Source organism: Lagenorhynchus albirostris, chromosome 5 (genome assembly GCF_949774975.1).
Source record: "Lagenorhynchus albirostris chromosome 5, mLagAlb1.1, whole genome shotgun sequence".
Lineage (NCBI taxonomy): Eukaryota > Metazoa > Chordata > Mammalia > Artiodactyla > Delphinidae > Lagenorhynchus > Lagenorhynchus albirostris.
Genome location: NC_083099.1, coordinates 127,418,840 through 127,433,459, shown reverse-complemented (window position 1 = coordinate 127,433,459; position 14,620 = coordinate 127,418,840). Strand labels below are relative to the sequence as shown.

The 14,620-nt window shown below is 38.1% G+C and overlaps 1 protein-coding gene across 1 annotated transcript in view; it reads left to right on the top strand.

Annotated features, from left to right (window-relative positions):
• Positions 1-10,493, top strand: part of CYYR1 (cysteine and tyrosine rich 1) — a 123,532-nt gene extending 113,039 nt beyond the window's left edge. Inside the window, exon 4 of the mRNA XM_060150796.1 lies at positions 9,249-10,493. Coding sequence (XP_060006779.1) covers positions 9,249-9,325 — 77 coding nt within the window. The 3' untranslated portion in view covers positions 9,326-10,493. The remainder of the gene's footprint in view (positions 1-9,248) is intronic.
• Positions 10,494-14,620: the final 4,127 nt, after the last annotated feature.

Below are 14,620 nucleotides of genomic sequence, written 5' to 3'. Positions count from 1 at the left end.
GGGCATGTCTGCTGGATGCATAACTCTATATGTGGCCCCCTAGTAAAATGCCTGGGGCAGTATAGGCATTCAAAAGAAAGTATATATTGAATTCACTATTGAATGTCTTTTACAAAACAACAAACTAGGGTATAGACTGTAGTTGCCCAAATGCTCTCATATGAGAAGAGTAAAGTTAGGCGTAAGCCCTAAATTCTCAAATTTCAAGGGATCATCTCAGGAAATTATCTCCCTCCCTCTCTACTCCTTTTCTATACTGCCTCCCCTAAGGGGCACGATTCATAGTGAGGTCTGGTGGAAGAGGAAACAGCAGGCCAGAGGCTCACAACTCTTAGCTAGATGAAGTAGATGAGATCTTAATCTACACATAAGGGCTCACAGGACCAATAAAGGGCAAAATGTAGCTGTGTATGCGCTTAATCTAAGGTCAGGCTTATAGCTGACATCATTACCACCGCAACCCAGGCCCAGGGGGTCTCTGGAACAACATGGTAGCATTTGAGTTGACACAACACCTAAGGAGATGCTACTGGCATTTAGTGTAGCACAAAAGACAATCCTGTAAAACAAAGAATTTTCCCACCCCAAAGGCCACAGGGGCCAACATTTTTCCCCAGATTTTGTTTCCTCAAGCACCTCAGAGTAAACCCAAAAGGTAAAAATGCACAATTACATGAAGTATCATTAATTTAGAAAGGTTTCAGATAGTTAATGACCCCAAGACATGCCGTTAGCAGTGAATTGCTCCACTGACTGTGCTGGTCTGAGGAACAAGGGATTATTAATAAATCTTCTACCTTCATTCTCTTCTTCAAACTTCAAAGACAGATGGTTAAATAGCAAAAATAGCTCAAGTAGTGTTTTGGTCTCTCTGGGTGAAGTTTTGCTTCGACAGCTATGTTTCACCCAAGTCATGGACATGTGTTCCAGCCTCCCAGTGATGGATGCAAATATCCATTGTTCAAGTCAGAATATACTTCTGCCTGACAGAAAACTGTATTCTGTTCAGAATGAAGCTGCTGCGTTTTACTGTTGGTGAAGAGGCGAGTGGTAACTTGTATAAGTGTAAGTTGTTGGAGTATGAATAATTGATGTTGAACATAAGTCCTTTCTTTTATGGACTCCATTCATTAGGGGAAAATCCAACCAGGAAGCATGGTTTTCATGACACCAGGCTTAAGGTATGTCTTTGGAAATAAAAACATTGGCTTTTTATATGTCCTGGGGGTCTGGATTTAAATAAATCAGGTCCTGTAACTGTGAGAGACGATTGAAATTAAAATATTAGAGGCCACTTTTCTACTTATAAAAGGAGAACAAAACAGAAAATTACTAAATGGGTCAATTGATCTAATGACATCTCCAGACCTAGGTTTAAAAATAAAATAAAGTTGGTATATTTCAAAGGAAGGATATGATAACCTCTTTCCAGCAAGTTACCAAAAGTAAGCCTGGAACATTTGTGGACACCCTCTTTAGAATTACTTTCATTCACTTATTCATTCATGCATTTGGGTATTTTTTTCAATCAATAGATTTTTTCTTTAATTGCAAACATCTTTTATGTCAGGCACTAAATGCTGGGTTGATGGCAATGAAGAAAATGCACAAGGTCCCTTGACTTACAGAGATTACAGCAATCTCTGCTTACTGTATATGAAAAATACCAGTCACTACAAAATCCATTTATCGGATCCAATTGTAGGAAGTGCTGTGAAGACATATCAGTCCAAGATGCAACCTTAGAAGTCATTAAGCTCGACCCCATTATCTCAAAGGTGGGAAGGATGAAGCAGAAGGAGAAGTGACTTAAGTGAGTGTATACAGGGGAAGCAGCATGCTGGCAGCTCACACCAGCGAAGCGATTTTCTTCTGAGCATAAGGCGGATAGGACCACTAATAGGCAAAATATAGCTGTGTATGTGCTTTAGCTATAACCAGGCTCATAGCTCATGTCATCTAAAGATTCTTCCTTAAAAACATTTGTCTTCTAAACATTTGTCTGAGAGTTCTTTTTTTATTGTTTTAATGTGACCAACACTGACTGTTTTCATTTAGTTTTGTTTATTAAGCCTATATGTTATATCTATCTATGATTTGTTTGCTTGTCAGTTGGTTGGTGGGTTAGTTTTTAGCAAGGCTTAACTACTTCACAGTTGTAAAAAGCCCTTTGTACAAGCCAATCAGAAAAGGCTACCTATTGATGACTTCAATTATAGGGTATTCTGGAAACAACAAAACTAGGGTGACAGTAAAAGGATCAGTGATTGGCAAGGGTTAAGTGGCAGGGAAGGAAGAACAGGCAGAACACAGAGGACTTTTAGGGCAGTGAAATACTCTATGATACCATAATGGTGGTTACATGTCATTATACATTTGTCAAAGCCCATAAATATACAACATCAAGAGTGAACCCTAAGGTAACGTACGGACTCTGAGTGACAATGATGTGTCAACAGAAGCAAAAAATGTACCATTTTGGTGTGGGATTTTGATAGTGGGAGAGGCTGTGCTTGTCTAGGGGCTGGGAATATATGGGAAATCTCAGTACCTCCCCCTTGATTTTGCTGTGAACCTAAAACTGCTCTAAAAAATAGTCTATATTCTTTAAAGCCCTTTATAAAGAGACAAATCAACAATTCAGTAAACAAGGAAGAGACAAGTACTGCTATCTAGGCCTACCTTTACTGATAGGCCTTCATTCGTTCAACAGACGTTGACTGTACCACCTACTATGTGACAGTCACAACTCTAGGTGCTGGGGATTTAGCAGGGAACAAAAACTCCCTGGAGCTTCATTATAATGGGGGAAAAGGACAGAATAAATAAATACATAAATAAATAAGTAAATAGTGTGTCAACTGTGGAAAAGCTCTGAAGAAAATAAGCAAGGTCAAAGAAGAGAGGACAGAGTTGGGTAGCAAAAGGTTTTTTTTCTGGTAGGAAGATCAGGGGACCCTTGATTCAATGCCATTTAAGTAGAAAATGTAAAGTAGTGAGGGATTGAGGATTGCAAATATCTAGGGCAAGCGTGTACCAGGAAAAGGGAACAGCAAAAGCTAAGAGTCTGGGATGGGAGAACACTCAACCCATGTGTGGCAGAGCCAGGAGGCCACTGTGGCCGGAACAGAAGGAACAAAAAGGAGATGAGGTTACATGAGTATCAGAACAGATAGGGGAAAGCCTTGTCAGCCATGCTAAAGATTCTGGATTTCATTCTGCGTGAAATGGGAAGTCACTGGAAGACTCTGAGGCATATAAGGTTACTAGAGTGTGAGTGTTTAATTCAAATGGCAAAATGGTATGATATACGTTCGCTGTAATATTTAACACTTGTATATTGCTCTTCAGATTTCAACGTTTAACAGGAAAGTGTGAGGAAGAGCTGTGAAATAAAGATATATGTGGGTTAAGGCAAATATGGAAATACCCAGCCTGAGACCGTTTGGAATTGGGCCATGGTTATCTGTCCCATCGTAGCATGGTTTCCTTTATCAGGACAGCCCTTCCTTTAGCACATCCTTAATGGATATTTGTAGACTGTAGAAGACAAAGAAAATTTTGGGAATGGGGTCACTGCTGTGGATCTTGAGGGGGCGGGGAGCAGAGCTGGGTTGTTGGGTAGCAGTTGGGAGTAGCTTATAGACAGGTGGTACTGGAATAAAATTAGGAGTACTTCAAAGTGGGGAGTTATGGTTCCCTGAAATTTTTTCGACCCCAAAATGTCCCCTAATGCCTGGAGAATATTGGTCAAGCTCTATCCAGCCCTTCTTAGCCTATCCACCAGAGGCACATCCAGAAATAAAACTTCCCAGCGCAAGATGAGGTGTGAAAAGTTCATTTTCATTTTTAAAAGGCTGTAGGTCTATCCCTCTGAAATGTTCTGTTGCCCCGTTTGTAGTTTCCTGGACTGGAAAATCTGGTTCTTCGTGTGGTTCTGCCTATACTTCCTGATGTTTATTATCTCTATAGTACACAAAAATACACAGCCAATTTCATTCTTTTTTGGCTGGTGGGTGTGTACAAGAAGGGTTGTATCAGATAATTAGAAGTATGAGGACGGGTAAGTCCTTGGTTTTTGTAAATGTTCTTATGGACAGTTTTACCAATTTTTTTTTCTGACAGAACTGGCATGTAACATAGGGCCTTTTACTTCCTAAAGGTATTGTAATTTATGAAGTGTATTTAATATCTTTTATGCATGCTTTGGGCAGATATGAAGTAAGAATGGGAAATATTATTTTACTGTACTTCCTCTCTAAAATGAATTTAAGAAGTGTGTATACTTCTGAAAGTAGAAAATTTTAGTTTATTGCTATGAATATTTCATAGTCTACATTTCCTATGATGAGTAATTTGATGTGTGTGTGTGTGATGCTCATTTAAGCATGGATAATAGCAAATGGATATGGAGGTGATGTCTAAATCCAGAGAATCCATCATATATTTATAATATAAATCATTTTTTTCATCCCCCAATTAGTCCATTACAAAATAAAATTTACAAACCAAGCAAATGTTACCCATGTCAATTACCAGATTTTAATCCCTTACCTACATAAAACATTCAAAGGAGGACCTCAAATTTGGAAATAGCTACCGTGTTTTTCATTATAAGATTAACATTTTCCTTGAGTCAATAATTCATGACATCTTCCAGCTTTCTCTCAAAGCTATTCTTACAAGATGAATCAAACGAGAGAAGATAAATGTGGACATTTTAAAGAAAACTGCTATCTCTGCCATCAAACTTCTTTTTTCTGAAATAATGATGCCGCCTCCCAACTCAGAGCCAAAACATGACGATTTAGGGGTTGAATGATTATATTCTAAGGAAGTAATGCTATTTTATTTCTGACTTTTTAAATTTCTCATTTTCTATTTCTGAGTGGCATGAAGGAATGCACAAGGAATGCACAAGCTTTTTGGTACATACAGAATAAAAATTAACTGAACTGAATATTGAAATTACCAAAGCACTCAATTTCTTAAGATGTAGCTGATCAAAAATAGAATATTCTAATTTCCTTAGAAATTAGGAAAGAGGGGAAGAGGGTGAGGAGTTTAAAAAGCTCTAAAATGTATAAATTGTATCTATATACACACAGACATACAACCTATGGTTCTGTTTTCTGGAGAACACTGACCAATACACTATCTCACGGTGTTTTTCTGAGGGTGAAAGCACAAGTTCCATATGGTGCTAGAATATCGTAGTTGTTTAATAAGTTTTCATTTCTTTCCCCATTACTCACACCCGCCCCCCAAAAAAAGTTACAGGGAGTCCACTCATAAGACAAGTTCTGCAAGCAAATGGGCTTTGTCCTCTGGGCTTTGTAGGAGAATCAGGGAAGGGGGTAGAAGGAGAGAAAGTCACAAGGGATGGACTCTCCCACAAGAAGGAGCTGCCTAAGACACAAAAATTAAAGTCCAGTGTGTCATTAGCTGTCACTTGGCCCAGATCCCAGATCCAACCCTAGGCTGGGTGTGATTCCACCGGAGGAGAACGCTCTAGGCCCAGCCGGAGTCATTTTAAATGAGAGCTGTAGGCCTGGTTTCTGGAAACCATCTCACATCAAACCCAGAACCAAACTGTGTTTCACTTGAGCTCTGGCATCTAAGAAGCATGTGGAGAAAAAGAATTCAAAAATAACTCCATCAGAAGCAGCACTATAAAATGAGGCTAAGGTTTTTCTCTGTCACTGAATGTGATAAAAATAATGCAATACCTTAAATACCATCACTGCTTTCTATCAGAATTTCTAAGGGAGAAACTTAAGCCAAAGTCAGGTAAGTGAAAAAGTTGACACTAGTCTCATATGGTAAACTGATCATATTTCTCAACAACCAGACATATAATTCAGTCTCATCTCTCTCTCTGGACTCCCTGACTACCTTCTACTATGGGTTGGACTGATTTCACCTGGGAAGATGTTGAATTTTATGGTCATTGCTTAAGTAGACACAATCACAAACTTCCACAGTTGAACTAAACTGTTACAAGACTAAAATTTTGGTGGTCTTCAAAATGCATTGATAAAAACTATTTTCAAAGATATGTGTCTAGTAAAGATGTGGGGTACAGGTACACTCATACCCTATGAGAATGTAAACTGGACAGCAGTTTGGCAAATTCTGGACAGCACTTTGGCAACATACACCAAAATGCCAAAGGTGCATATCTTTTTTTTCTAATTAATTTTTATTGGAGTATAGTTGCTTTACAATTTGTATTTCTACTGTACAGCAAAATGAATCATCTATTCATATACATATATCCCCTCTTTTTTGGATTTCCTTCCCATTTAGGTCACCACAGTGCATCAAGTAGAGTTCCCTGTGCTATACTGTATGCCCTCATGAGTTGTCTATTTTATACACAGTATCAATAGTGTATATGCCAATCCCAATCTCCCAATTCCTCCCACCCCACCCCTTTCCCCCTTTGTATCCATACATTTGTTCTCTACATTTGTGTCTCTATTTCTGCTTTGCAAATAAGATCATCTATACCATTTTTCTAGATTCCACATATAAGGGTTAATATATGATATTTGTTTTACTCTTTCTGACTTCACTCTGTATGACACTCTCTAGGTCTATCCACATCATATGTTTTTTTTTTTTGACACGGGCCTCTCACTGTTGTGGCCTCTCCCATTGCGGAGCACAGGCTCCGGACGCGCAGGCTCAGTGGCCATGGCTCACGGGCCCAGCCGCTCCATGGCATGTGGGATCCTCCCGGACTGGGGCACGAATCCGTGTCCCCTGCATCGGCAGGCAGACTCTCAACCACTGCGCCACCAGGGAAGCCCCACGTCATATCTTTTGATTTCATGTTTTCACTCTGAGGAAATGATCGAAAAGAAATAATTGGACAAATACACAAAGGATGTATACATGAGAATCATAATAGCAATGTTGACTATAAACATAAAATAATATCAATATAATTATGAATCAAGGCTAAATGCATGACGATCATTCACACAGGAAATACTCTACAACTACCACAAGTGAATCATGTAAAGCTATTTTATGTCTACATTGTATTAGGCAAAAAAAGGAAGATTTAGTGTGCTGCCATTTTGCTTTTAACAAAAATACTATATGTACATAAAGTCCAGAAGAATATATACAAAAAGATGAAAAATTGTTATCTTTGGATTGTTAGATGAAAGGGTAGTACTATTTTTTTCTTTCTTTTCTTTTTTTTTACTTTCAGGATGAATAGCCCACTGATTTTTATAATCAGGAAACAATAGTAATTTAAAATTCTAACTAGATACAAATTAATATAAAAATTTGTTTTCACATATTTTAAGGAGTTTTAATATATGGAGTTTCAGAAAATTGGTCAATAATTCTTAATGTAAGGCAGAAGCAGAAGTGGATATTTTCAGATTCAAACAAAACAGAATTCTCTGAAAGCCAAGGAAAACACAAGACAATAGTTAAATGCTCAATAATCCTGCAAATAAGAGTGTAGGCTGAGATCCATGGTAACTACTGAATAAATATGTTTGTCAGTGTCTCTAAATATGTGCTGCAGCACGAGAGTCTTGTCAATAAATGACTTATTGATGGTATCGTGAAGATGAATTCCAAGCACTATCATTGACTCTATTATGAGCAAGTTGACAAAGCTTTTGTTATCTTCTCAGCTGGAGCGATTTTCACATTGTAAGTTTGTGTAGCAATTTCTCTCTGGGTATTCAAGCCCATCTTAAAATGAAACTTCAGCCAGAATATGGTTTAACATGCGTTCAGTGATAAAGAGAGATCAATCATTTTTGAGGAGGGATGATGCGTAGAACAGGGAAACATACAGTATTTGTCTGTCAAGACAACAAAATAAAGGGAGTAAACTGACTTTCTGTTCAAGGACTCAACTGTGAATAGAGAGTTGTGATCAGTCTAGTTTCTTCTAATTTATATGAAAAGAGTGCCAATAAAATAAATATAAGTAATAAAAATTAATAAATAATCATAGATAATACAATTTAATAATAGATAAGGCTGATCCTGGAGTCCTCTGGTTATGCCAGTTTTAATCCTTGAGTTTCTGCATAGTGGGGAGGTGGGAAATGTGTCCTGTGGAGGAGAAAGTGCAGAGTGGGAGAATTTGGAGGACTCAGAAAAGCACCTATTTAGCAACTGGTATAAATTATTTCCATATTTTACCCATGCTGCAGCCCTCTGTATCTTTGATTCATGCAACTGGCATTGAGACTAGCTCTAGAAATGATGCCCTAAATCAGGATTTCCCTACATGTACTCCCTTAAGCCAGTGGTTCTAAAATGTGGGCATTTTTTCCATCCCCCGCCCACCAGGACATTTGGCGATTTCTGGGGACATTTTTGGTTGTCACAACTGGGGGAGGGGGCTACCAGCATTTAGCAGGTAGAGGCCAGGAACACTGCTAACCATCCTATAGCCTCACAACAAACAATTATCTGACCCGAAATGTCAATAGTGCCAAAGTCGAGAAACACTGCCTTAAGCATTGAATATAAAAGTTATAATGAAGTTTTCTAATAATATTCTTTGAATGGGTTGTTTGATACTTCAAAATTTGGCACTTCTCAAAACAATGAGTAAAATAATGGCCATTTCAAATTATTTTTGCTCCTGGAAATTTTCAGCCATTGCTGGAGTTCTAGAAATCCAGACATGACACCACCTTTTAGTGATTTTCATTCTATGGACCTGCGGAAGACAAATTCACAGAAAGACTTCAAAATCTTTTGATACAGCAGGGGTCTAAGTGAAAAGTCAGGCATGAAACGGCAACTTTCAACATAAGCAAACATTTGAAAATTTCTACCATGCATTTCTTCTACAAAAGCTTATGAGGTTGCACAACAATGTGAATGTACTTAATGCTATTGAATTGTACACTTAAAAACGGTTAATATGGTAAACAGAAAATGTAGAAAACAAATTTAGGGTTACCAAAGGGGGAAGGGGCGGCATAAATTAGGAGTTTGGGATAAACATATTCACAGTACTATGTATATAATAGATAAACAACAAGGACCTACTGTATAGCACAGGTAACAATACTCAATATTTTTTAATAGCCTATAAGGGAAAAGAATCTGAAAAAAAGTAGATACACATGTATGTGTAACTGAATCACTTTGCTGTACAACTGAAACTAACACAACATTGTAAATCAACTATACTTCAATTTAACAAAAAAGAAATAACAAGAACTTATGTTTCTTTTTTTCTTCTTTCTCAGGAAATCTCATTCTTGGGATCTGTTGTGTTACTACCACTGTTTACTGGTCCACAGAAATAGATCTTCTGAATTTCTAAAATAGATCTGCACCAATTATTCACTAATGACCTGTGATTATATGTGTGTATGTGTGTGTGTGTCTTGAATTTTTTTAAAAAAATGTTAAATTTTATGTTGTGTATATTTTGCCACACACAAGCCTACGAGGAAAGCCTAGTAGGCCATGGAGTGAAAATTCACCAGATGAGTCTCTTTCTAGAATTACAGGAATATATTAAAATTGAATCCATGCTAGAATCTCAGTATCACCTGTTTCTTGACCTCTCTCTAAGTGTGACGGGCTGTGCATACTCATACAGAAATGGTCTGTGTGTTGGATATCTTTAGTGCCTTTTCCCCTGTCCTCTTGGTTCAACTGTTTTACTGCAAGCTGCTGCTCAGGGACGACCTCAGGTAGCCTCCCAGCCCCTCTCCTCAGGTGTGCCACCCACTTATCACTTTCTGCCCTAGGGCTTCTCTGCTGCTACTGCCTGGGACACCTTCGGGAAACCCACTCAGCGATTCTGATGCGTGCACAATGTAGAAGTAGGAGGATGTTAACACCACATGGGAAATCGGGCAACTCTGAGTCACATTCTACACAGCTCATTAGAGGGTTCCCAGCATACAGTATATGTATATCTATAGATGTATATTCTTGTAGATTCAGCATAGAATCTCTCTGGAAGAATACCCAAAGAACTAGTATCATTCTTGTTTCCAGAAAATGAAACTGGGTGGCTGAGGGACAAGGGTGAAGAGAGAATTTTCAACGATTATTCTCTTATGCCTTTAGAATATTGAACCATGTGAATATACTGCTTATTTAAGAATTAAATAAAATTAAAATTTAAATAAATGAAATTATCCTTCATTAAAGTTAGAAACTCTGGGACTTCCCTGGTGGCACAGTGGTTAAGAATCCGCCTGCCAATTCAGGAGACACAGGTTCGAGCCCTGGTCCAGGAAGATCCCACATGCCGTGGAACAACTAAGCCCGTGCACCGCAACTGCTGAGCCTGCACTCTAGAGCCCACGAGCCACAACTACTGAGCCCGCATCCACAACTACTGAAGCCCGTGCGCCTAGAGCCCGTGCTCCACAACAAGAGAAGCCACCGCAAGGAGAAGCCCGCGCACCACAACGAAGAGTAGCCCCTGCTCACCACAACTAGAGAAAGCCCGCACAAAGGAACAAAAACCCAGTGCAGCCAAAAATAAATAAATAAATACATTTATTTAAAAAAAAGAGTTAGAACATCTTATTTGATGTGAGAAGACCTAATTATTCAGATTGATTCCAGCCCTATACATTGGGGAAAAAAATAGATTAGATATGGCAAGGTTGTCAGGTTGAGAAATTACCTAGAAAAATCAAGCTTGTCACAGATTATCTGCCCATAAAGGGGGCTTTTTATAGAGGAAATGGCATTTGTAGTTCAGAAAGCAATCATCATATTATTTTGGTCATATTTTAAACAGTAAATGTCAGAAATGTCATGGAATGAAACTTGGTTAGAAGATATTTCTGGTGACTTCACATTGATTACATATCAAAAGTAGTGGAAAGGTGTGTCTCACACATCAGACTACTAAGCTAACTGACAAAGGCATTTTACTTTTCTGTGATATTTTAGTAGAAGCCTTGGTCTAGAAGCACAATCAGGTGGATCCAGATAAATTCTGTGCGATCATTTCAGAGGAAGAATTCCTTGATTTTGGTAGACTTCTTCTCAAAATAGCCCCACCTGCTTCTAGTGTCATATCAAACTTTGGCTACAAAACAGATTTTCTTATCCTAAAATATGGAAACTCTGTATACTTTCATTACTTCTATTATAAACACAGTGGCTTGCTTTATTGTTGGTCTCTGCTATGTTTTAAACAAGCATGAGATATGAAAATCTGTTTTATAGGAAGGTTAATCAATGAAATTTCAAATAATCAGTTTTCTATTCACATAATCTAGATTTACAATGAAAACTTTCAGGAATATTTTTATGCATAAAACATTGTTATAATATTTTATATTACCTTAGATAAACTTCTTCCTAACTACAATTTTTCCATTTTTATACATGGGAAACCTGAGGCTAGGAGATGGATCTGGCTTGCCTACCTCACACAGAGAGACAACACAAGAAAATATATACAAGTTCCAAACCTCTATCTGTCTACACAAAGAGGGTGCTTCTCATTTGCACAGGCCAAACCATAAGCTGTGTTTCCCCAACTTTCTTTCTGTGCTTTACTGATTAGCTAGGAATTTATTCTTGATAAGGTTACAAAATCAAATATGAGTTGGATCAAACTAAGGAAAATGATAAAACTATGATTAAACTAGGCATTAAGCACAACAGCAAAGCAAAAGAACTACCACGCCATATGACTACCTTAAAAATTACACTATTGGTTGCAGTCCCAAGTGTTTGCTCACAATAATTCATGGGAAATACTATCACATGCTAGGAGAAAGCATAATTAAGTTTGCCTGCTGGCATTGCCCTACCTAATATAATCTGTTTATTCAGAAGCACCACTCTGTCTTCCAAAGGTTGATTCAGGAGCTTCTTAATCTGACAAGATAAGTTTTATTATGTTTTCCTTTGTAATGAATATTGGAATAGTTAATGTAGGGGATGATTCTTTATTAAAAACAATATATTATAAGAAAAACTCTTACTCTGTCTGAGAAAGCAATGTCCCTGTTCCAGTGTGGGCTTATTAACCATCTAAATTTGATCTTCTCATGAAGCTAACTTTTACTTGTCATCAACAAATACATGCAAGGTCTTATATCAGGGAAAAAAAGGTGACTGTTTTAAGCTAAACACTTATTAAGTAGCAAAAGCAATGAACCTCACTTAGTTTGTATTTATTAGGCCTTATATTTACTGAAGCCTGAAACTCTGGTTATTACTACTTATATAACATTGAACTTGGTGCTTGTGTAAAAGCATGATAAAGGTGACATTAACCAAATTAAAAAAAAAGAAAACTCCCTATGAGAGATTATCTGCTCCTCATCAAGGGACATTTTAGAACTACCTAGAGATTTTAAATACTAAAGTCAGCTTCTAGGGTAGTTCAGAAAAATATTCCCTAGAATTCTGAGGATGAACCATTCAGTTTTGAAACATTAGTTTCCCTTCCTATAACTGAAGTTATTATGGAAGAATACATTTTTAGTCTCACATATGTAGTTTCTGGACCCTTGGTAACAAACGTTTTCTTTCTTCACTCCATAGTTTTCCTGGGAACAATAAGTGATTTTTTGGTTTTATTTTGTTTTGTTTTGTTACAAAACTAGTGTCTTTTAAATTCCAAAGTAGTCAAGGCATTGCTTGGGCAAATAAATTAGCCAATTCAACCCAAATTAAATCAATGATATCATGTAAACAAAAACAAAATCGTTGGTGATGATATTTATTTAATCTGTCATTTGGTAATTTTACAGGTTTGAGAGCAAAAATATAAATTTATATTTTCAACTTTAACCCAGATGGAATTTATTCTCAATCCAACCTTGAACAGGCCCAGGTGAAATACCAAGGAGATACTTCAACGCTAGTCTTCTAGTGTACATTTTAAGGAATGAAGAATCTGGACTTTTTTTTTCTCCCAAACTCACCTGAAGCACCTTTAAAGTATGAACACATCTTATCCATGAACTTGTTCAAAAAACATCCTTCTGTGTGACTCTCAGTAGCTGACAACCCCCACCCCCGACCCCGGAGCTACTCTGGGCATGTTCGACATGATGCCCGACAATATATCGAATGAGAAATGACAGGCTGACCCTCCAGTTGGAATCGACCTGTCCTCTAAACTTCGAAGCTTGAAAAGTTATTTGTCATTTTCACTCAATCGGCAAGTATGGAATTCTCTCGTAACAGTTTATGGGGTTGAAGCTTTGGTGGCTGTGCAGGACTCGATTTCTTTTCCTACTGCAGGGATGCAAGGCCCCCACCCATCCCATCGGGTGAGCAGACAAGCCTCTCAGGTTGGTGAGTGTTGGTCGGCCCCGATCCTCTGTGTGGGAATCTCTCCGCTCTGCCCTCTGCACCCCTGTTGCTGCGCTCTCCTCCGCGGCTCCGAAGCTTCCCCCTCCGCCACCCGCAGCCTCCTCCCGCGAAGGGGCTTCCTAGTGTGTGGGAAACCTTTCCTCCTTCACAGCTCCCTCCCACTGCTGCAGGTCCCGTCCCTATCCTTTTGTCTCTGTTTTTTCTTTTTTCTTTTGCCCTACCCAGGTACGTGGGGAGTTTCTTGCCTTTGGGGAAGTCTGAGGTCTTTTGCCAGCATTCAGTAGGTGTTCTGTAGGAGTTGTTCCACATGTAGATGTATTTTTGATGTATTTGTGGGGCGGAAGGTGATCTCCAGGTTTTACTCCTCCGCCATCTTGAAGGTCCCCTCAGGCTCTTTTCTTTTTTTTTTTTTTTTGGTCCAGTTTTATTGTGATATAATTGACATACAGCACTGTGTAAGTTTAAAGTATACAGCATAATGATTTGACCTTCATATATTGTGAAATGATTTCCACAAGTAATTTAGTTAACATCCATCATCTTATACAGACATAAAAAAGAGGAGAAAAGTGTTATTTTCCTTTTAATGAGAACTCTTCAGATCTTTCTTAAAGGCTCTTGACAAGAGGAAAAAGAAAGAATCTTTAGGTGATGCAGAAAAAAATTGATGAGGCCAAGCAAAGAATTTGGACTCAAGAAAAATGTATACTCTTAAGGAACTATACAGACTTGAGTTATTCTAACCTCCCTTGCTCTCAGTTTTATCACTCACACAATGAGAGACTAAATGACATCTAATTTCCATTCAATTTTGAAATTCTAAGATTCTATTATGAAATTTGTCAAAGTGAATATTAGTTTCTTACCAAAATTACTTTAAAAATCACCACATTTTATAAAATTACCACATTAAACATTTTGTATAAAGATTTTTTTTTTCATATTTAACCCTAAGCAACTCTTGAGGAGGCATTTGACCAAGACTATCAAATACATTTCTTCATAGGGTGACCAGCAGTTAAAACAGGACTGTCTCAGTTTTACAATTCAGAGGGCTGTGTCCCAGGACTCCCCTTGGTCACCGGCTCATCACCCTACATCACCACAACACTATACTAGTCACTCCCTTCCACCACCTCCATAGCTCCCTTCTCCTCCAGGGATTAGTTCCTTCAATTGTCAAATTCAGTCCCAGCCAGTTACTGATTCAATCTCAACCAAGAAAGACCTTCTATAAGGAACTATAATCTAGAATTGTCTTGGTTCTATTTATCAGCTGCCATTTAATGAGCCTGGGAGAACCTTGGCC